The sequence below is a fragment of the Bombina bombina genome, chromosome 11 (genome assembly GCF_027579735.1).
Source record: "Bombina bombina isolate aBomBom1 chromosome 11, aBomBom1.pri, whole genome shotgun sequence".
NCBI classification, from domain to species: domain Eukaryota; kingdom Metazoa; phylum Chordata; class Amphibia; order Anura; family Bombinatoridae; genus Bombina; species Bombina bombina.
In genome coordinates this window covers 41,795,130-41,818,216 of record NC_069509.1, presented here as the reverse complement: position 1 = coordinate 41,818,216, position 23,087 = coordinate 41,795,130, and the positions used below count along the sequence as shown (strand labels likewise).

The 23,087-nt window shown below is 39.8% G+C and overlaps 1 protein-coding gene across 1 annotated transcript in view; it reads right to left on the bottom strand.

Annotated features, from left to right (window-relative positions):
- Positions 1-23,087, bottom strand: part of LOC128641937 (uncharacterized) — a 469,590-nt gene that overhangs the window by 371,972 nt on the left and 74,531 nt on the right. The window contains exons 4-6 of the mRNA XM_053694531.1: positions 8,316-8,423; positions 7,820-8,200; positions 2,602-2,907 (exon numbers count right to left, since the gene is read on the bottom strand). Coding sequence (XP_053550506.1) covers positions 2,602-2,907; positions 7,820-8,200; positions 8,316-8,423 — 795 coding nt within the window. The remainder of the gene's footprint in view (positions 1-2,601; positions 2,908-7,819; positions 8,201-8,315; positions 8,424-23,087) is intronic.

Below are 23,087 nucleotides of genomic sequence, written 5' to 3'. Positions count from 1 at the left end.
CATTATCACAGTCTTGTCTAGAAATAAATGACTGAACATACCTTATTGCAGCCTAACCCGCAAACCGTTCCCCCCAACTGAAGTTTTCTTGTACTCCTCAGTCCTTTGTGGGAACAGCAGTGGATTTTAGTTACAACATGCTAAAATCATCTTCCTCCCTGCAGAAATCTTCATCTCCTTTCTGCCAGAGAGTAAATAGTACACACTGGTACCATTTAAAATAACAAACTTTTGCTTGTATAAAATAAAAACTACATTTCTAACACCACATTCACTTTACCCTTCCGATTGCATAGAGCCGGCAAAGAGAATGACTGGGGGGTAGAGCTAGAGGGGGAGCTATATGGACAGCTCTGCTGTGTGCTCTCTTTGCCACTTCCTGTTGGGAAGGAGAATATCCCACAAGTAAAGGATGAATCCGTGGACTCGATACATCTTACAAGAGAAATATGGTTATATCAGGTTTTTGGGCGCAAGTTAAATTACGTACATATTACAAGTTGAAAGTAAACTCAACAGCTCGAGCACAATGCCATTTTACACTCAAAGTAATAGTGTACACCAAACACAACAAATACATTTAAAATACAGTTACACTCATATAACACTATCTTAAAAAACTGATTCATATAAATATTATTTAAAAAGCTATAAGGGTTAAAAGGTATATGTATATGACAAGATTAGTAACTCTCATCAGCAATGTCCACTTGGTTAAACGTGGTCGGGTTAGCGTGCGAGTATAGGTGCTATATATTTTTTTTATAAAATTTGCGGCTCCATTAAAATATTTGGGGAGAAGTTAACGTGGTTGCAATATCCAAAGTCAAGCTGTTAGCGTGCGTCGGATTTCACACACACGTAACGTTTTTACTTTGAACTTGTAATATGTGTGACATCCGACACACGCAAAAAACTAACTTCTGGCAGTGTTAGCTCTAGACGGTGAGTGCTAATTAGCACGCCACTTGTAATGTAGCCCATAAAACACATACAATGACATGATTAATGTCATCACGTTAAATCTAAAAATAAGATAAGTACCAAATAACCCAGCATGTCAGTGTGAGACTAAAATAATTTGTTTTTTTGTATTTGGCAAATATATAAAAAAAAGCCCTAGGTTATTGTTGGGTTTATCAAAGAAAAACTGAATTCTCCTTAAAATGTTTAATTCTGCAAACTGAAAAACTTTACAATGTGCTTCTGTTATTTATTTTTGTCATTCAACCTGAAAATTGTAGTTTCCCCCATATAGATTGGAGTGTATTTTCTGAACTTTATAATCCTGACCCTCCTACATGCTGCATAGTCATTGGTTGATCTATGCTCATTTACTCTGGTCCATAATTGACTGCAACTGGAGCTCATATATAAAACAACTACTTAAATATTACAATACATTACTGTTTGTACTTAAACAGGGCCGGATTTCCCATTAGGCACAGTAGGCATGTGCCTACAGGCGCCTTGCAGTGAGGGGCGCCTGCCTGTCAATAATAAAAAAAAAAAAAAAAAAAAAAAAATTTTTTTTTTTTTTTTTTTTTTTTTTATGAGGGCATTTATTTTAGTAAGAATTGTGCTGCCAGGTGCCTACAAAGTCGAGTGTTTCATTGGGAATATGTTACAGCAGTTGAGGGAGCCATGAAGGAGAGAGGGGCAAAGATTAAAACTAAACCCCTCCCATTGAATTTCTAAATTCTAATTTTAAACACATTTGTTGACCCCTGGATTACATATAATCTACAACATTCCATGTTTTCCTTTGAGAGCAACATCATATGATATTTATATTTCAGAACAAAATAAATGTAACATCTGTGTGTGTTTGTACCAAAAATATCAGAGTTTACAAGATTTTTTTCCCTACATTTTATATTTTCTTCCACTGGCTGCACAGGTTGTTGATGGTGATGAGCTTGCATGCTGCTAGTTTTAATATTGCTATTGTTTACACAAAACTGTGTTTGACTCCAACAAAATGTTAAGCACATAGTCAAAGTCATCTCCAGAAAAGCAATACACTAATGGCTTGTCAATAAACATGTCCTATGAGCCCATCTGGGTCTGCACAGATGTGTATTGCTGTCTCAGAACTGACATTGACTATGTGTTTAACTCTTTTGCAAGAGGCTAACACACTTCTCTGCAAGCACTAGTGCAATAATAAAATGCCCAGCAAACTGTCACATTTGATGTCCCTTTAAATAGGGTTTTCTTTAGAATATTTTGCATTAAAAGTTTAACATGATTTGTTTTTGTTATACATAATAGAAATTGTATGGCCATTTGAGTCAAGTGAATATTGATTTTTGGTGTAGCTTCCATTACAACAAATATTGCAATTGGTGTGTGTATTTGTGTATCTCCATAAAAGGGAAAATGTAATTTTACATCTAATATTTATTTTTAGTTGTCCTAAATAATAATAAAAAAAAGTCCTCATTTTTTCCACTTTTTTCTAGGGGGGGTGGGGGGGGTGGGGGGGGGCGCTTCAGGTTTTTGTGCCTACAGGCACCTGAGATGTAAATCCGGCCCTGTACTTAAACCAGCTAGTAATATAAACTAAATAACAATTTTCCTGCATTATCTCACACTTACCTCTAACAGACACTTCTCTAGACTCGGGGCTTTCCATAGGTTCATGGTGCCAAGTCACACGCACTTTAAAAGCCGGATCTTTGAAGAGATAACCAGGGATCTTACATTTGCTTTGAATACTAAAAGTTTTATCAGGATTATTTTTTAACTCATCTTCTGAGGTCCTGTCCTCTCTAGACTCCTTCCCATCACAGCTCCAGCTTATCTGGATATTTTGTGGATAAAAACTTTGCAGATTCAATGACAGCTGCACATCGTCTGGCTCACAAAGTGTGAATATTACTGGCTCCAAGATCTTAGGTTTTGCTAAAAGATAAAATCAGTAGTTGACAGAATTAGGGCTTCACTCCTGTATGTTAATTAATTACTTCTGTGTGTATGTTAATTAAAGGGAAAGTCTACACCTTAGTAATCTCAAAGTCTTACCTTAGACTAAGCTGCAAAAAGCCCCCTGCGCCCCTTTCTATATCATGCAGCAGTTTCAGTAAAAAAGTTATTTTAAAAAAAATATATCGGTTCTGACCACTTTGAAATTCCACCGACTGATGACATCATGATCTGAGCTGCATGGGCACTCTGCTGAATAGCGTTGACAGTCTTCTGAATCCCATTAGTGAGGCTTTTGTGATTGGACTCCATATGTAGCTTGGATCGCGATGTCATCAGTAGGCAGTTTGGCGGCCAGTTTAAAGGTGGCCAGAAATTATATTCTTTTTAAATCAACTTCTTTTACTATTATTGTTGCATGATATAGAAAAGGTGCAGGAGGTTATTTGCAGCTTAATCTAAGGTAAGACGTTAAGATGACTAATGTGTAGACTGTCCCTTTAAGTAAGGATGTTCCCCCAAACAAAACATCATTGGTTATTTTGTAGTGCATTTGTTGTAATGCTCACTAAACAAAAAAAAAGTGTAACATTTTACGATACAAAGTAATGTATACAGTATATATTACCTGTGAAGCACGCAAACACAAATGGAAAAGCCACCTGATGCAGTACTTAAAGGGGCAGTAAACTTACAAACTAATGTTATATAATTCTGCACATAGTGCAGAATTATATAACATTAGCTTAGCGGCACATTTATTCTTTAAAGTATTTCAGAATAATTGTACCTAAAACCTCCTTTTACCAGAACGCCGCTCCTTGCTCTACTGAGCGGGTCTGGTTTTTACACAGCACATCGCGGCAACACTGTCTAGTCACAGTGTGCCCGGTCGCTCCATTAAAATGAATGTAGCTCGCTCCCGCTCTGGTCTAGTAGCGGGAGAGAGCTACATTCATTTTAATGGTGCGACCGGGCACACAGTGTTGCCGCGATGCGCTGTGTAAAAATCAGACCCGGGGGCGTGTCCAAGCATCAGACATGGATGGCAGCACATTTGAGAGCTCCGTGCCTTTAGCAACCTAATTTTCAATATATCTTAAGATAAACTTCGCATCTCTCTTGTCAGAATAGATGTTATAAAGGGGAAGCTAAAGATTAATTCATCTCAGCCACTTTTATACCAAAAGGAGCACTATAATTGACACCACTGAGAAGCAAGCTGCAAGCCGCATCAAACTACTCCTAACCTCCCTACTGACCCCCCTGAGTGAACAGTTATATTTCGCTATCCTTGAAACTTCTAGGAGGGATTATGTATCTGCATAATGAAACAGATAATATGGAGGCAGAGATTGTTCTCAGACTGCGGGAACTTGAGGCTAAACTGGACACCCATTATTACAATCTGCGTAATATTTTCACAGAAGAATGGAGATCCCAGCGAGAGGCCTGCAACTCTTTGCATGATCCACTTATGCCTGCTGTAGGCTGCTCAGCAACCTCTTTTTCACGTCATCCTCGGGACCCTGCAGCTCCACTTACCTCTCTCCTAATGCCTATGAAAGACTCCCTGCTGTTCGCCGCAGAGGAACTGACTCGCCCAGCGCAGCTCAGAGGAGAGGAGGTGAGTGATTCCATCAGCGAGCATCCAGCGGTAGTTCAGAATATCGCTCCAGGCCCAACCACTACCCCAGCGGAATTTATGCCAGTCACATGGGAAGAAGATCTGGATGAGATGCGGCGCAGTTTCAAAATGGAGTCGCCAACGAGAGTGCTACTGTGGTTCAAACACGTCAAATCTCCTACAGAGACCCACACGCCATACAGTCTCCCACTGCAGCCTGAATTTGATCTCCCATTAAGCTGCTCCATAAAGGCAGGAGTGGGGTGATTTTCTAAGCCTATGCTGCTGAAGCCATAACCATCTGCTCCAACATCAGGCTTCTTTACAACTGGGACTACGCAGTAGCTACTAATTTAGTTTTAAATGTTTTATAGTTTATTAAATTACGGAAATACTTCTGAGACTCCTTCTGATACGGTAAACTGTATTCTGCACTAGATGTCTGATCCCACACATATACCACTCATTGTTTATTGAAGGTTGTTTTGTATTATGCAAGTAGCTTTATATTATAGCTGTTTTATTTTACTTGTTCTCTATACCCCATTTTCTGCTCTTTTTTAGACCCTCCCTTATTTGTTAGACGACCACATTATGCTAAGTCATACTTATCTTGATGTCCAGACTAATGGCTTTACTTACCCCCATTAACTCACACTTAACTACTTGGAATATCCTTATTTCACCACTTGCTAGCTTATAATACCCCCTGGAGCCCTGGTGGGTCTGGGATGCTTATGGTGGGCTGGTTACGGCTCTTGTAGATATGAATACTGTCCCACACCCTTTGTTTTAAAAATACTCATCTAGAGGAAACTACACTACACTGTATGTTGATGTTTGGTGTGGATCCATATGTATCGGTACATATGTGTAAACTAGTTCTGTGTCCTGTGCATCTGAGTATTTTCCCACCTTGACTTTATCGTGTAATATTATTGTGGGTTTTAACATAGTTAATACTTTATTGGCTGTTAACCATAATTACCCCACCATTCTATTTCATTAAATAATACCCCAAACGGGACAAGATACTACCATCAACTTATAGTTACATGTTATTAAAAGTTGAAGTAGGGTGATTCTTGACGCTCTGTTGCTGAAACCGTCACCACCCGCTCCAATATCAGACTTCTTTGCAGCTATGACTTTTGAACATATGCATGAGCCCTATGCAGCAGTTGCTAACTTAATTTTAAATGTTATATGGTTTAATAATATACTGAAATATCCCTGAGACTCCTTATGACATGGTATACTTTATTTAGCTCTATATGACTAATCTCATACACATACTACTCATAGCTAGCTAGAGGTTATTATGTTTTTTGCAAGTACCGTTATATTGGTACTGTGTTACCTCATTTACTTTTTATCTCTCACTATATGCCCTGAAATAGACCTTCCCTTATATGCGGTGACCACATTATACTAAGCCATACTTGTCTCAATCCCAGCTAGGAGATGTCTAATTCTTCCCTCTGACAAAAATGTGGCCTGGTATGAATGGTATCTATTTTTATCTACCCTTTAGATTAATGACCTTACTCAACTCACTAACACCCTTCTCTTACCGTACGATAGCTTATAACACATTTTGGAGCCCTGTTAGTCATAACAGGCCTATAGAGCGGTGGCTCCCGCTCTTGTAGAAATGGATATGATCTCATTGCTCTAGACCAGTGATGGCTAACGAGGCAGCCCTGATGTTTCAGAACAATATTTCTATGATGCTCAACTAGACTGCAGAGTGCCTTAAGGCAGTGTTTTTCAACCAGTGTGCCGTGAGAGATCCTTAGGTGTGCCGTGGCAGACTGACAACTGACAGTGTGACATATTTTTTAAAATTTTGCTTGTTTCAATTTGTCATGTATAGTTTGTAGGAGGCATGGCATGACAGCACAGTACAGTGTGTGTGTATATATCTATATACTGTATATTTACATATACATACTGTATTAGGCTACAATGTGTGATTTTCTAAAATTTTGGGATGGTGGTGTGCCGCAGGATTTTTTAATGTAAAAAAGTGTGCCACGGCAAAAAAAGGTTGAAAATCACTGCCTTAAGGGACAGTCAACACCAGAATGTTTGTTGGTTTAAAAGATAGTTAATCCCTTAATTACTAATTCCCCAGTTTTGCATAACCAACACAGTTATAATTATACACGTTTTACCTCTGTAATTACCTTGTATCTAAGCCTCAGCAGACTGCCCCCTTATTTCAGTTCTTTTGACAGACTTGCATTTTAGCCAATCAGAGCTGTCTCCATGGTAAATTCACGTGCATGAGCTCAATGTTATCTATATGAAACACGTGAACTAACGCCCTCTAGTGGTAAAAAACTATCAAAATGCATTTAGATTAGAGGCGGCCTTCACTGTCTACGAAATTAGCATATGAACCTCCTAGGTTTAGCATTCAACTAAGAATACCAAGCGAACAAAGCAAAATTGGTGATAAAAGTAAATTGGAAAGTTGTTTAAAATTACATTCCCTCTGAATCATGAATTTTTTTTTGGACTTGACTGTCCCTTTAGCATCATGAATGTAATTCCAAAACATGTGGGTGCAAAGTTTAGCCATCACTGCTCTAGACAGTTCTCATGCTCTCCATGATGGGATTGTTAGTTTGAAACTGAAAACAACCTCAAAGCATTTCCTGACCCTCTCTGGTCACTTTCTCAAGAGTGTGAGTGTATTTTATATTCTTTTATTAAATTATGTTTTAAGTACTGCACCAGGGGACTTTTTTGTTTGTGTTTGCACTCTTCACAGGTGATACGTGTTTTCAGTGGTGTGGGTAAGTAAACTACCCAATATTTCCAATTGAGGGAGCAGCAACACTGACGGATATACATTCTGGATGTTTGGAAATTGATTTTATGAATTTTTATTCTTTCACAATGAAGATTTGGATGAATTTCTTTCCAAACTAAACAACTGGAAGTTAGACTTTTTCATTTTTTTTAATATTGTATTGTTATTATTTATAGTATGAGTGATTAATTGTACAATTGCATTTGTGTGTGTATTTTAATGTATAAAGTAAGTGAAACTATCCTTTTTCTGAAAAAATTAAAATTGTGAGTGTAAAATGTTCACAGTGAGTTTATAACAGTAAAATCACTGCACATCAGTTTTGTACTGGTAAAAATATAAAGATATTTAGACAGATAGATAGATAGATAGATAGATATAATAACACAAAGATACAGGATAGATGAAATAGATTAAAATAAAGATAAACCGGTGATCATTACCATAGATAGATTTGAACTGAAATGTTCTCTCCGCCTTCTCTTTCCCGCACACAAACCTACAGATAATGGATGAGTCTAGATGCCTTGATACAGATGGAATGAAGCTTAGAGATGTTGTAAAATCACAAGATCCCTTTTCCACTGGTTTATCTGTTCTCTCATTGGTCATCTCATATTCCTTGGCCATGAGAGGCTCTTCCTCTTCTGATTGCACCTTTGTAGAGTCTGTGATCTCACACATTGTACCATCTTTATTCTTTATAATCCATGTCGCTTGCACATCTTTAGTACAGTGAGAAGCTGGGCAGTACAAAGTAATCTTCTCTCCATCAACCCAAGTATCAGGACCCTGAATTTTATTAATTATAAATGATTTTATACCTATAGAATACAGGATACACAGAAATGAGCTACAGTGAAACTGGAGATGCCTTCTTATGCTTCAGTTCAATACTGAGTAATGATAAAACAGCAGCTGATGGTACGTGGGCCTTACCTTTCTTGTGTCTGTAATACAAAACAGCACCAATTATAGCTCCAATAAACACAAGAGCTACAAGGATCCCGACCAACAAAAACACATTAAATCCGCTCTCATTGGTTCCTACAGGGATCAATAAGAATAATAGAAAAGGAAAATTATTGAAAAACAAAATATATAAAAAAAAAAAAACAACATTACAAAAATATTGATGCATCCCAGTTTGTTTAGATCTGTCTGGCAATGCGCTCATTCATTCTTTCCAAACCCAGCCTCGCGCTCACCCGCTCACTTTCCACCCCAATGTCAATCCTCCACCTGTTTCAGTTCTCCCCATCTCTGCCATCAGCCTCCCCATATTTTATAGTCGCCTGAGGTGTTGTGGGTAAGTTAATATTCACAAGAACAGAAACTAAAAGCATGTCCAATTTATTTCAGAAGCAAACTTTAGTTTTGAGGTGTAAAATATTTCTGTTTTTAGAGGTATAATCTAATGCTTAAAAAAAGTCTTCAAAACACTTTCGCCTAGATTTTGAGTTTGGCGTTAGCCGTCAAAAGCAGCGTTAAGGGGTCCTAACGCTGCTTTTTAACGCCCGCTGGTATTTAGAGTCAGGCAGGAAAGGGTCTACCGCTCACTTTCTTTCCGTGACTCGAGGCTACCGCAGATCCCCTTACGTCAATTGCGTATCCTATCTTTTCAATGGGATTTGCCTAACGCTGGTATTACGAGTCTTGGAAGAAGTGAGCGATAGAGCCTCTACCGACAAGACTCCTACCGTCAAAAAAAGTCAGTAGTTAAGAGCTTTATGGGCTAACGTGGGAACATAAAGCTCTTAACTACTGTGCTATAAAGTACACTAACACACATAAACTACCTATGAACCCCTAAACCGAGGCCCCCCCACATCGCAAACCCTATAATAAAATTTTTTAACCCCTAATCTGCCGCTCCGGACACCGCCGCAACCTACATTATACCTATGAACCCCTAATCTGCTGCCCCTAACATCGGTGACACCTACATTATATTTATTAACCCCTAATCTGCCCCCCAACGTCGCCGCCACCTACCTACAATTATTAACCCCTAATCTGCCGACCGGACATCGCCGCCACTATAATAAATGTATTAACCCATAAACCGCCGCACTCCCGCCTCGCAAACACTATAATACATTTTATTAACCCCTAATCTGGCCTCCCTAAAATCACTGCCACCTACCTACAAATATTAACCCCTAATCTGCCGCCCCCAACGTTGCCGCTACTATAATAAAGTTATTAACCCCTAAACCTAAGTCTAACCCTAACACCCCCCTAACTTAAATATAAATTAAATTTAAAGAAATAATTTTACTATAATTAAATAAATTAATCCTATTTAAAACTAAATACTTACCTATAAAATAAACCCTAATATAGCTACAATATAACTAATATTTACATTGTAGCTATTTTAGGATTTATATTTATTTTACAGGCAACTTTGTATTTATTTTAACTAGGTACAATAGCTATTAAATAGTTAATAACTATTAAATAGCTACCTAGTTAAAATAATTACAAAATTACCTGTAAAATAAATCCTTATTACAATAAGTTACAAATACACCTAACACTACACTATCAATAATTTAATTAAATAAATTACCTACAATTAGCTAAACTAAAATACAATTAAAAAAAACTAAACTATAATACAATAAAAAACAAACACTAAATTACAGAAAATAAAAAAAATACAAGAAGTTTAAACTAATTACACCTAATCTAAGCCCCCTAATAAAATAAAAAAGCCCCCCAAAATAATAAAATTCCCTACCCTATACTAAATTACAAATAGCCTTTAAAAGGGCTTTTTGCGGGGCATTGCCCCAAAGTAATCAGCTCTTTTACCTGTAAAAAAATACAACCCCCCCCCCCAACATTAAAACCCACCACCCACACACCCCTACTCTAACCCACCCAAAACCCCCTTAAATAAACCTAACACTAACCCCTGAAGATCTCCCTACCTTGAGTCGTCTTCACCCAGCCGAGCCGAATTCTTCATCCAAGCGGAGCAAGAAGAGGTCCTCCGTCCGATAGAAGTCTTCATCCAAGCGGGGAATCCTATCAGCCAATCGGAATTCGAGGGACACCATCTTGATGACGTCCCTTAAAGGAACCGTCATTCGTCGTTAGTCCGTCGGTTGAAGACGATGGCTCCGCGTCGGCTGGATGGAAGATGGCTCCGCTCCGGATGGATGAAGATAGAAGACGCTGCTTGGATGAATACTTCTACCGGATGGAGGACCTCTTCTTGCCCCGCTTGGATGAAGATTTCTACCGGATGGAGGACCTCTTCTTGCTCCGCTTGGATGAAGAATTCAGCTCGGCTGGGTGAAGACGACTCAAGGTAGGGAGATCTTCAGGGGGTTAGTGTTAGGTTTATTTAAGGGGGTTTTTGGTGGGTTAGAGTAGGGGTGTGTGGGTGGTGGGTTTTAATGTTGGGGGGTTGTATTTTTTTTACAGGTAAAAGAGCTGATTACTTTGGGGCAATGCCCCACAAAAAGCCCTTTTAAGGGCTGGTAAAAGAGCTGATTACTTTGTAATTTAGAATAGGGTAGGGCATTTTATTATTTTGGGGACTTTTTTATTTTATTAGGGGGCTTAGATTAGGTGTAATTAGTTTAAACTTCGTGTAATTTTTTTTATTTTCTGTAATTTAGTGTTTGTTTTTTTTTGTTTATAGTTTAGTTTATTTAATTGTATTTTAGTTTAGAAAATTGTAGGTAATTTATTTAATTAATTTATTGATAGTGTAGTGTTAGGTGTATTTGTAACTTAGGATAGGATTTATTTTACAGGTAATTTTGTAATTATTTTAACTAGGTAGTTATTAAATAGTTATTAACTATTTAATAGCTATTGTACCTAGTTAAAATAAATACAAAGTTGCTTGTAAAATAAATATAAATCCTAAAATAGCTACAATGTAATTATTATTTATATTGTAGCTATATTAGGGTTTATTTTATAGGTAAGTATTTAGTTTTAAATAGGATTAATTTATTTAATTATAGTAAATTTATTTAGATTAATTTAAATTATATTTAACTTAGGGGGGTGTTAGGGTTAGACTTAGGTTTAGGGGTTAATAACTTTATTATAGTAGCGGCGACGTTGGGGGCGTGAGATTAGGAGTTAATAATTGTAGGTAGGTGGCGGCGATGTTAGGGAGGGCAGATTATGGGTTAATACTATTTATTATAGTGTTTGCGAGGCGGGAGTGCGGTGGTTTAGGGATTAATACATTTATTATAGTGGCGGCGAGGTCCGGTCGGCAGATTAGGGGTTAATAAGTGTAGGTAGGTGGCGGCGACGTGGGGGGGGGGGGGGCGATTAGGGGGAAATAAATATAATATAGGTGTCGGCGATGTTAGGGGCAGTAGATTAGGGGTTCATAGCGATAATGTAGGTTGCGGTGGTGTCCGGAGCGGCAGATTAGGGGTTAATAATAAAATGCAGGTGTCAGCGATAGCGGGGGCGGCAGATTAGGGGTTAAAAGTGTAAGGTTAGGGGTGTTTAGACTCGGGGTTCATGTTAGGGTGTTAGGTGCAGACTTAGAAAGTGTTTCCCTATAGGAAACAATGGGGCTGCGTTAGGAGCTGCTTTTTTGCAGGTGTTAGATTTTTTTTCAGCCAGCTCAGCCCCATTGTTTCCTATGGGGATATCGTGCACAAGCACTTTTTTCCAGCTTACCGCTACCGTAAGCAGCGTTGGTATTGAGGGTTGAAGTGGAGCTAAATTATGCTCAACGCTCCCTTTTCTGAGGCTAACGCAGCCATTCAGACAACTCTAAATACCAGCGTTGTCTTAAGGTGTGCGCTGGAAAAAAAGGAGTGTTAGCACCTTTAACGACAAAACTCTAAATCTAGGTGATAGTTTTCTTTAAAATTGACCATTAAAGTCTGGGAAGTTTTTGCAGCTAAATCAATTAGCAGAACATATATCAAAAAACGTCTTCAGACTTATAAATACAGTGGGATCCATTTATCAAGCAGTTATTGCTACTTTGGAGGCCCATCATTTCAGGATTGGGATGAATGATAGCCTTTGCTAGCAGGGGGCGGCATTGCACAAGCATTTCTGGTCAAATGCTTGTGTAATGATAAATGCGGACAGCGTATGCTGTCTGCCTGCAGCGATGTCCACTCAACATTTGATAAATGGAGCCCAATTTCTCCAATATAACAATATGAGTGTAGATAAACAAATACAATATATATTTATTGTTTAAATCCCACTTTGTATTTAACAATAATACAAGTATCTAAGTTTATATTAACACTCATTTGAAAGAAGAGTTTCTTCTGATGGGAGTATGGATTCAATTTTTGCTGAGTAAAAGACATAGCTTAGTTGCCCTTCTGCTTGTAAGGGCTAACCACTAAATTATACCTTTTACATTTACCATGTGTTACAAAAAAAAAGAATATTTTGTGTAAGTGTTATTGTGGATGTATGGGCGTAAGCCAGTAGGATGTAGGGTCTATATCACACAGTACTTTGCCCAGAGTGTGTCCAACACTCTGGAGTTTGTTCCATTCCATTTAACAGCAGTAAGCGCTGCTTAGGGCAGATGTCAGGGTTGTTGTGAATTAATGGGGATTAATGAGATTCCGATCTAACTAACAGAGTAATTGTAAGCCTATCAGGCATTAGACGGACACAGTAATATTTGGCTATTTTGTAACAAATACGTTTAATTTTTGGAAGCTGCGAGAGCGGCACATAATGACAGTGTCACTGTATGTATTAATGTTGTGGTGGAGCCAGTGGGAGGGAAAGGAGAAGGTGGGTGTGAGGTCAATCAAGGGAGGGGAAAAAGAGAAGTGGGTCCCTATGCTCCAGAAAACTATTTAGGCCAGATTACAAGTGAAGCACTAATCAACGCTCCGGCTGGAGGGTTAACTGCGCTAGAAGTAAGCATTTTTCTTGCGTCGGGTTGTGCTCGTATTATGAGTTGAAAGTAATCTGTTTTCACTCGAGCGCTAACTGGACGAGCGTAAAAAGCCGAAGTTAGAATATAATATGCACGTTCACGTATTTCCCATAGAAGTCAATAGAGCAAAAAAAGTGGAAAGAAAACCATGCTCCAGCGCAAACCCAATTGCATATTCTCAAGTGCGCTAACCTGACGGGAAAATAACATAATTTATGCTTACCTGATAAATTCCTTTCTTCTGTAGTGTGATCAGTCCACGGGTCATCATTACTTCTGGGATATTACTCCTCCCCAACAGGAAGTGCAAGAGGATTCACCCAGCAGAGTTGCATATAGCCCCTCCCCTCTACGTCACCCCCAGTCATTCGACCAAGGACAAACGAGAAAGGAGGAACCAAGGGTGTAGTGGTGACTGGAGTATAATTTAAAAATAAATACCTGCCTTAAAAACAGGGCGGGCCGTGGACTGATCACACTACAGAAGAAAGGAATTTATCAGGTAAGCATAAATTATGTTTTCTTCTGTTAAGTGTGATCAGTCCACGGGTCATCATTACTTCTGGGATACCAATACCAAAGCAAAAGTACACGGATGACGGGAGGGATAGGCAGGCTCTTTTATACAGAAGGAACCACTGCCTGAAGAACCTTTCTCCCAAAAATAGCCTCCGAGGAAGCAAATGTGTCAAATTTGTAAAATTTGGAAAAAGTATGAAGCGAAGACCAAGTTGCAGCCTTGCAAATCTGTTCAACAGAGGCCTCATTCTTGAAGGCCCAAGTGGAAGCCACAGCTCTAGTAGAATGGGCTGTAATTCTTTCAGGAGGCTGCTGTCCAGCAGTCTCATAAGCTAAACGTATTATACTACGAAGCCAAAAGGAAAGAGAGGTTGCCGAAGCCTTTTGACCTCTCCTCTGCCCAGAGTACACGACAAACAGAGAAGACGTTTGTCGAAATTCCTTAGTTGCCTGTAAATAAAATTTTAGGGCACGAACTACATCCAGATTATGTAGTAAGCGTTCCTTCTTTGAAGAAGGATTTGGACACAAGGAAGGAACAACAATCTCTTGATTGATATTCCTGTTAGTGACTACCTTGGGTAAGAACCCAGGTTTAGTACGCAGAACTACCTTATCCGAATGAAAAATCAAATAAGGAGAATCACAGTGTAAGGCTGATAACTCAGAGACTCTTCGAGCCGAGGAAATAGCCATTAAAAATAGAACTTTCCAAGATAACAACTTTATATCAATGGAATGAAGGGGTTCAAACGGAACGCCCTGTAAAACGTTTAGAACAAGATTTAAACTCCATGGTGGAGCAACAGTTTTAAACACAGGCTTAATCCTCGCTAAAGCCTGACAAAAAGCCTGAACATCTGGCACTTCTGACAGACGTTTGTGTAGCAGAATAGACAGGGCTGAGATCTGTCCCTTTAATGAACTAGCAGATAAACCCTTTTCTAAACCTTCTTGTAGAAAAGACAAAATTCTAGGAATCCTAACCTTACTCCAAGAGTAACCCTTGGATTCACACCAGTATAGGTATTTACGCCATATCTTATGGTAAATCTTTCTGGTAACAGGCTTCCTAGCCTGTATTAAGGTGTCAATAACTGACTCAGAAAACCCACGTTTTGACAAAATCAAACGTTCAATTTCCAAGCAGTCAGCTTCAGAGAAGTTAGATTTTGATGTTTGAAAGGACCCTGAATCAGAAGGTCCTGTTTCAGAGGTAGAGACCAAGGTGGACAGGATGACATGTCCACCAGGTCTGCATACCAAGTCCTGCGTGGCCATGCAGGTGCTATCAGAATCACTGATGCTCTCTCCTGTTTGATTCTGGCAATCAATCGAGGAAGCATCGGGAAGGGTGGAAACACATAAGCCATCCTGAAGTCCCAAGGTGCTGTCAGTGCATCTATTAGGACTGCTTCCGGATCCCTGGATCTGGACCCGTAGCGAGGAAGCTTGGCGTTCTGTCGAGATGCCATGAGATCTATCTCTGGTTTGCCCCAACGTCGAAGTATTTGGGCAAAGATCTCCGGATGAAGTTCCCACTCCCCAGGATGAAAAGTCTGATGACTTAAGAAATCCGCCTCCCAGTTCTCCACTCCCGGGATGTAGATTGCTGACAGGTGGCAAGAGTGAGACTCTGCCCAGCGAATTATCTTTGATACTTCCATCATTGCTAGGGAGCTTCTTGTCCCTCCCTGATGGTTGATGTAAGCTACAGTCGTGATGTTGTCCGACTGAAACCTGATGAACTCCCGAGTTGTCAACTGGGGCCAAGCTAGGAGGGCATTGAGAACTGCTCTCAATTCCAGAATGTTTATTGGCAGGAGACTCTCCTCCTGACTCCATTGTCCCTGAGCCTTCAGAGAATTCCAGACGGCACCCCAACCTAGAAGGCTGGCGTCTGTTGTTACAATTGTCCAGTCCGGTCTGCTGAAAGGCATCCCCCTGGACAGATGTGGCCGAGAGAGCCACCATAGAAGAGAATTTCTGGTCTCTTGATCCAGATTTAGAGAAGGGGACAAGTCTGAGTAATCCCCATTCCACTGACTCAGCATGCACAATTGCAGTGGTCTGAGGTGTAAGCGAGCAAATGGCACTATGTCCATTGCCGCTACCATTAAGCCGATTACCTCCATGCATTGAGCCACCGATGGGTGTTGAATGGAATGAAGGGTGTGACAAGCACTTTGAAGTCTTGTTAACCTGTCCTCTGTCAGGTAAATCTTCATTTCTACAGAATCTATAAGAGTCCCCAGGAAGGGAACTCTTGTGAGTGGAACGAGTGAACTTTTCTTTTCGTTCACCTTCCATCCATGTGATCTTAGAAATGCCAGTACTAACTCTGTATGAGACTTGGCAGTTTGAAAGCTTGAAGCTTGAATCAGAATGTCGTCTAGGTAGGGAGCTACCGAAATTCCCCGCGGTCTTAGTACCGCTAGAAGAACACCTAGAACCTTTGTGAAGATTCTTGGAGCTGTAGCCAATCCGAATGGAAGAGCTACAAACTGGTAATGCCTGTCTAGAAAGGCAAATCTTAGATACCGGTAATGATCTTTGTGAATCGGTATGTGAAGGTAAGCGTCTTTTAAATCCACTGTGGTCATGTACTGACCCTCTTGGATCATGGGTAAAATTGTCCGGATAGTCTCCATTTTGAATGATGGAACTCTTAGGAATTTGTTTAGGATCTTTAAATCCAGGATTGGTCTGAAAGTTCCTTCTTTTTTGGGAACCACAAACAGATTTGAGTAAAACCCTTTTCCCTGTTCCGACCGTGGAACTGGATGGATTACTCCCATTAACAATAGTTCTTGTATGCAGCGTAGAAACGCTTCTTTCTTTGTTTGGTCTGTTGACAACCTTGACAGATGAAATCTCTCTCTTGGAGGAGAGTGTTTGAAGTCCAGAAGGTATCCCTGAGATATTATCTCTAGCGCCCAGGGATCCTGGACATCTCTTGCCCAAGCCTGGGCGAAGAGAGAAAGTCTGCCCCCCACTAGATCCGATCCCGGATCGGGGGCCCTCAATTCATGCTGTTTTAGTGGCAGCTGCAGGCTTCCTGGCCTGCTTGCCCTTGTTCCAGGACTGGTTAGGTCTCCAGCCTTGTCTGTAGCGAGCACCAGATCCTTCTTGTTTTGGAGTAGTGGAAGTTGATGCTGCTCCTGCTTTGAAATTCCGAAAGGAACGAAAATTAGACTGTCTAGCCTTAGGTTTGGCTTTGTCTTGAGGTAGGGCGTGGCCCTTACCTCCTGTAATGTCAGCGATAATTTCTTTCAAACCAGGCCCAAATAGGGTCTGTCCCTTGAAAGGTATATTAAGTAATTTGGACTTAGACGTTACATCAGCTGACCAGGATTTTAGCCACAGTGCTCTGCGCGCTTGAATGGCGAATCCGGAATTCTTAGCCGTAAGTTTAATTAAATGTACTACGGCTTCCGAAATGAATGAATTAGATAGCTTAAGTACTCTAAGCCTGTCTGAAATGTCGTCCAGCGTAGCTGAACCAAGATTCTCTTCTAGAGACTCAATCCAGAATGCCGCTGCAGCCGTGATCGGTGCAATGCATGCAAGGGGTTGCAATATAAAACCTTGTTGAACAAACATTTTCTTAAGGTAACCCTCTAATTTTTTATCCATTGGATCTGAAAAGGCACAGCTATCCTCTACCGGGATAGTGGTACGTTTAGCTAAAGTAGAAACTGCTCCCTCCACCTTAGGGACCGTTTGCCACAAATCCCGTGTGGTGGTGTCTATTGGAAACATCTTTCTAAATATTGGAGGGGGTGAGAACGGCACACCGGGTCTATCCCACTCCTTAGCAATAATTTCAGTTAGTCTTTTAGGTATAGGAAAAACGTCAGTACTTGTTGGTACAGCAAAATATTTATCCAACCTACACAATTTCTCAGGTATTGCAACTGTGTTACAATCATTCAGAGCCGCTAACACCTCCCCTAGTAAAACACGGAGGTTTTCCAGCTTAAATTTAAAATTTGAAATATCTGAATCCAATCTGTTTGGATCAGAACCGTCAGCTGCAGAATGAAGCTCTCCGTCCTCATGTTCTGCAAGTTGTGACGCAGTATCTGACATGGCTCTAACATTATCAGCGCACTCTGTTCTCACCCCAGAGTGATCATGCTTGCCCCTTAGTTCTGGTAATTTAGCCAAAACCTCAGTCATAACAGTAGCCATATCTTGTAATGTTATTTGTAATGGCCGCCCAGATGTACTTGGCGTCGCCATATCGCGCACGTCCCGAGCGGGAGATGCAGGTACTGTCACGTGAGGCGAGTTAGTCGGCATAACTCTCCCCTCGTTGTTTGGTGAAATTTGTTCAATTTGTACAGATTGACTTTTATTTAATGTAGCATCAATGCAGTTAGTACATAAATTTCTATTGGGCTCCACCTTGGCTTTAGTACAAATAGTACAGGTCTCATCTTCTGAATCAGACATGTTTAACAAACTAGCAAATAAACTTGCAATTTGGAAATACTATACAAGTAAAATACAATGAAAAAAACGAACTGTGCTTGAAAAGCACTTAATATATATAACAGATGAAATCAATCAGCTTTGAAAAACAAAATGCAACTTAGCAAAGGTTTGTACCCAGTAGCAAGAAAAAACTAACCCTGAGGCATAAAAAAGTTAAAGAATAAACGTTTTTTATCACAGTCAACTACAATCTTACAGCTCTGTTAGATTACTTTCCTCAAATTAGCTTTGAAGATCCCTGGGTTCTGTAGAAATAAACCGGAACATGCAGGAAAAAATAATGAGCTTTGACTGAAATTTTTGATGCGTAGCAAAGGCGCCAAAAAAGTCCCACCCCCTCACACATAACAGTGAGAGAGATTAAACAACTGTCATAATTAGATCCAGCAACTGCCAAGTGGAAAAATAGTGCCCAAACATTTTATTCACCCAGTACCTCAGAAAATGAAAACGATTTTACATTCCAGCAAAAAACGTTTAACATAATTAAGAGTTATTAAAAAGCCTATTGTATTTCTATTAGGCTAAAGTCTTACATACACAGTGTAATTCCAGAGAAGTACCATTCTCCGGAATACTAAATGTAAATTATACATACATGATATAATGTCGGTATGGCAGGATTTTCTCAGCAATTCCATTGTTAGAAAATAAAAACTGCTACATACCTCTTTGAAGAATAAACTGCCCGCTGTCCCCTGATCTGAAGTTTACCTCTCCTCAGATGGCCGAGAAACAGCAATATGATCTTAACAACTCCGGCTAAAATCATAGTAAGAAACTCTGGTAGATTCTTCTTCAAACTCTACCAGAGAAGGAATAACACGCTCCGGTGCTATTAAAAAATAACAAACTTTTGATTGAAGAAATAAAACTAAATAAAATCACCATAGTCCTCTCACACATCCTATCTAGTCGTTGGGTGCAAGAGAATGACTGGGGGTGACGTAGAGGGGAGGGGCTATATGCAACTCTGCTGGGTGAATCCTCTTGCACTTCCTGTTGGGGAGGAGTAATATCCCAGAAGTAATGATGACCCGTGGACTGATCACACTTAACAGAAGAAATGAATATTTCACGTTCCAATGTTCTTCACATAACAGAATATGTTCTATTTCTTTATTTATATATATATATATATATATATCAGTGATGTGCAGTCACTAGAGGCAGGTGAGGCAGTGCTTCACCTCTCATATGGGCAAAATTATTTTTTTTTTATTAGCTTTAAAAAAAAAAATTGTAATTTTTCCCCCCCAGCATTTTTTTCTCTCACAGCTACATGTTGTGCAATGGAGAGGCACAAGCAGGTCTGCCCACCATTACACTACATGCTGCGCCACCTACTGGATGCAAGTAGTTAAGATCATTGCATGGCCCATTAACTGCTTATTTGAGGCAGTCCTATTTGGGCTGAACCAATCCAGCGAGAGGCATTAGTAAGTGGAACATAGGGTTGGGGCTGGATGTTAAATCATATAAAACAAAACAAAAACGGAAAAAAACAACTTTCATATATTTTGTTGCTGTCCTGTGAAGCTGCTAGCTTTGCTAAAGTGAAAAAGAGAGTTCTGTTCTTCCCCTCTAAGTGCAGTGGAATGTGCCACTGTCACTTCCTGAATCCTTACAGAGCAGGAAAAGAGGCAGAGAGAGCAGTGTTTCAGCCACATCTTATTAAAGTAAGATTTTACTGAAAGGGATTCTGTTAGTGAAAATGATAATTTAATGAATGTGGTTTAGTGTTTTTTTTACTCTTTTACAGCAAGGTCGTTTTTGTATTTTGTTTACTCAAACTTTACACCCACTAACTTAGCAGCTTGCCTCTGTACTTCACACTAAATTATAGACTAATTTTCTGAACTCTCTGTAGCTCTGCTGTTTTATTACTTTAAAATGCAGTGGTCCCCCCCCCCCCTTGTGTGTGTGTGTGTGTCTCTCTCTATCTATCTATCTATCTATCTATCTATCTGTCTGTCTATCTATCTATCCATCTCTCTCCTTATGTGTTGTTCTCCCCCATGGTCTCTTTCTCTCTCTGTCTCTCTTCCTCCCCCTCTGACTCTCATCCCTTATGTAATGAAAGAATCTATAAGCATAATTTGCAGCATTAAAGTAAAAAGTATGTTTTTAAATATATTTTAATGGGCATGGATTTCTAGATCTCATAATCAGAGCAAGCATTGTGTTATCTGGCAAGAGTTTCTGTTACAATCCTTTTAGACTAAAATCAGATGTTTACTAAGTTAACCAGTTTTCCAAGACACCATTTAAAGGGACATGAAACCCATATGAAACCCATATGCAAATTTAAATAACTTTCCAATTTAAATCTAATATCTAATTTTCTTCATTCTTTTGATGTCCTTTGTTGAAAATCATATCTAAATATGCTCAGTAGCTGCTGATTGGTGGCTGCACATAGATACCTCATGTGATTGGCTCACCCATGTGCATTGCTATTTCTTCAACAAAGGATATCTAAAGAATGAAGGTGTATCCTAGCCACTGCCTCACCAGCCTCTGACGTCACTGCACGTCACTGATATATATATATATATATATATATATATATATAATGGTCTTTTGGTACAATATATATCTATAACATATATATGCTGTGTATATATATATATATATATATATATATATATATATAAATATATATATATATATTATATATTGCTATAGATATATATCGATATATACAGCAAAATAAATATTTAAAAATACAAAGAACATATTCTGTTAAGTGCAGAACATAGGCATATGAGATATTTACACAGTATAGCACTTTATTAAATCTGAATATTGCATAAATCTGATTTTTCATGTTTCATCTACTTAAAGGGACATTAAACCCAAATTTTTTCTTTCATGATTTAGAAAGAGAATGCAATTTTAAACAACTTTCTAATTTATTTCTGTTATCTATGTTGCTTCATTCTCTTGATATCTTTTTCTGAAAAGCATATCTAGATAGGCTTAATGTTTGCTGATTGGTGGCTGCACATAGATGCCTTGTGTGTTTGGCTCACTCATGTGCATTGCTATTTCTTCAGCAAAGGATATCTAAAGAATGAAACAAATTAGATAATAGAAGTAAATTGGAATGTTGTTTAAAATTGTATTCTCTGGGGCGTGTCTTCAGGCAGCACCTTGAGTGGTAGCAAAATTAATTGCTGTGTGTAGAGTACTGATAATTTGCCACTTATCAGTTGATTATGAAGCCATCTACCCTATATTTTCAGATTTTTGGATTTTACAGATCCTGCTGAAACTACTGATACTAGATAGTGGCGAGTTCTACACCAGATAATTGATCTGAAGCGTTGAGGCCTACGGCAACCCTCGTGGAGGTCTTCAACACCCCCCCCCCCCATAAGCAATAGCGGGGTATGAGCAGTTCTTGTTCTGCTAATAATTTGCTCTTCTACTAATAATCATCTGCCCTAGGAAAAAACTAACAAGGGACATGGAAATGACTGCTGCAGCAACTTTGGAACTCAGTAAGCTCCTTAATCTTCATCAAGCGGCCATAATGACAGCTCTAACAGAAGCCTTCACCTCTCTCCGCATGGCTGCGCAGCAGGCGAGCAATAGCACCGTGCTCAACACAGAGCCCTGTATGAGGGATAAGGTCCTGGGGATTAGGCACTCACCACTTGCCTTTCCACACCGCAACTTTCTGGAAGAATTTCAGCTGAACGCCCGGGAAACTATGCAAACCGCATCCCGCACTTCATGTGGACCGGTTAAGGGGAACTACAATAGTTTGGATCGTGCGACCCCAGCTACAGTGACACGGCACAATTACAGGAGCACATGCCCCCCTAATACCTTGGCAAGCCACAGTTTCCTCACGTCTGGACTTGCTGTGATTACCCGGTCCCAGAGCCTGTGGAGATCCGCAGGTTCTGTTAAACAGTCAGTGGATACTGAGACAGCGATAGTGGGAGCTCCACAGTCACATATGGAAGACACTAGGAGAGCGGATGATCCAGAGAAGATCCTTCCCCCGGAGGATGCCTGTGTCACTCAGAGAAAACTAACCCTAGCCATTGGTCTGCAATATGGGGATCTGACATGCAGGAGCCATGAGGAGTGCATTTCGGAGCGCAGAGAGGACCCTTGGTATGTGGTCATTGAACAGCCGTCAGAATTTGGAAACCCCACGGAGGCCCTGAGTGTTGGAGAACCTATAGAGGCTACTAAAATTGTAAACGACACCTATGTACAGAACCTTCAGCACTTCATTAGTCCGGGTGCTCCTTGGGGTTCGCAGGCAAGGATTGCAGGTGATAGCCTGCTGGACTGCAGCCCTTCCTTGTAGAGGTATTGCTACTGATCTTGGGCTGAATTCAGCAACAGAGGTAAAGCAGTTTATTTACTACAGGGACTCAATCTCATTAATAGCCTCAAGAACCGGAATAGGTTAAAAACAGAATTTATGCTTACCTGATAAATTACTTTCTCCAACGGTGTGTCCGGTTCACGGCGTCATCCTTACTTGTGGGAATATCTCTTCCCCAACAGGAAATGGCAAAGAGTCCCAGCAAAGCTGGCCATATAGTCCCTCCCAGGCTCCGCCCACCCCAGTCATTCGACCGACGGACAGGAGGAAAAAATAGGAGAAACCATATGGTACCGTGGTGACTGTAGTTAGAGAAAATAATTCATCAGACCTGATTAAAAAAACAGGGCGGGCCGTGGACCGGACACACCGTTGGAGAAAGTAATTTATCAGGTAAGCATAAATTCTGTTTTCTCCAACATTGGTGTGT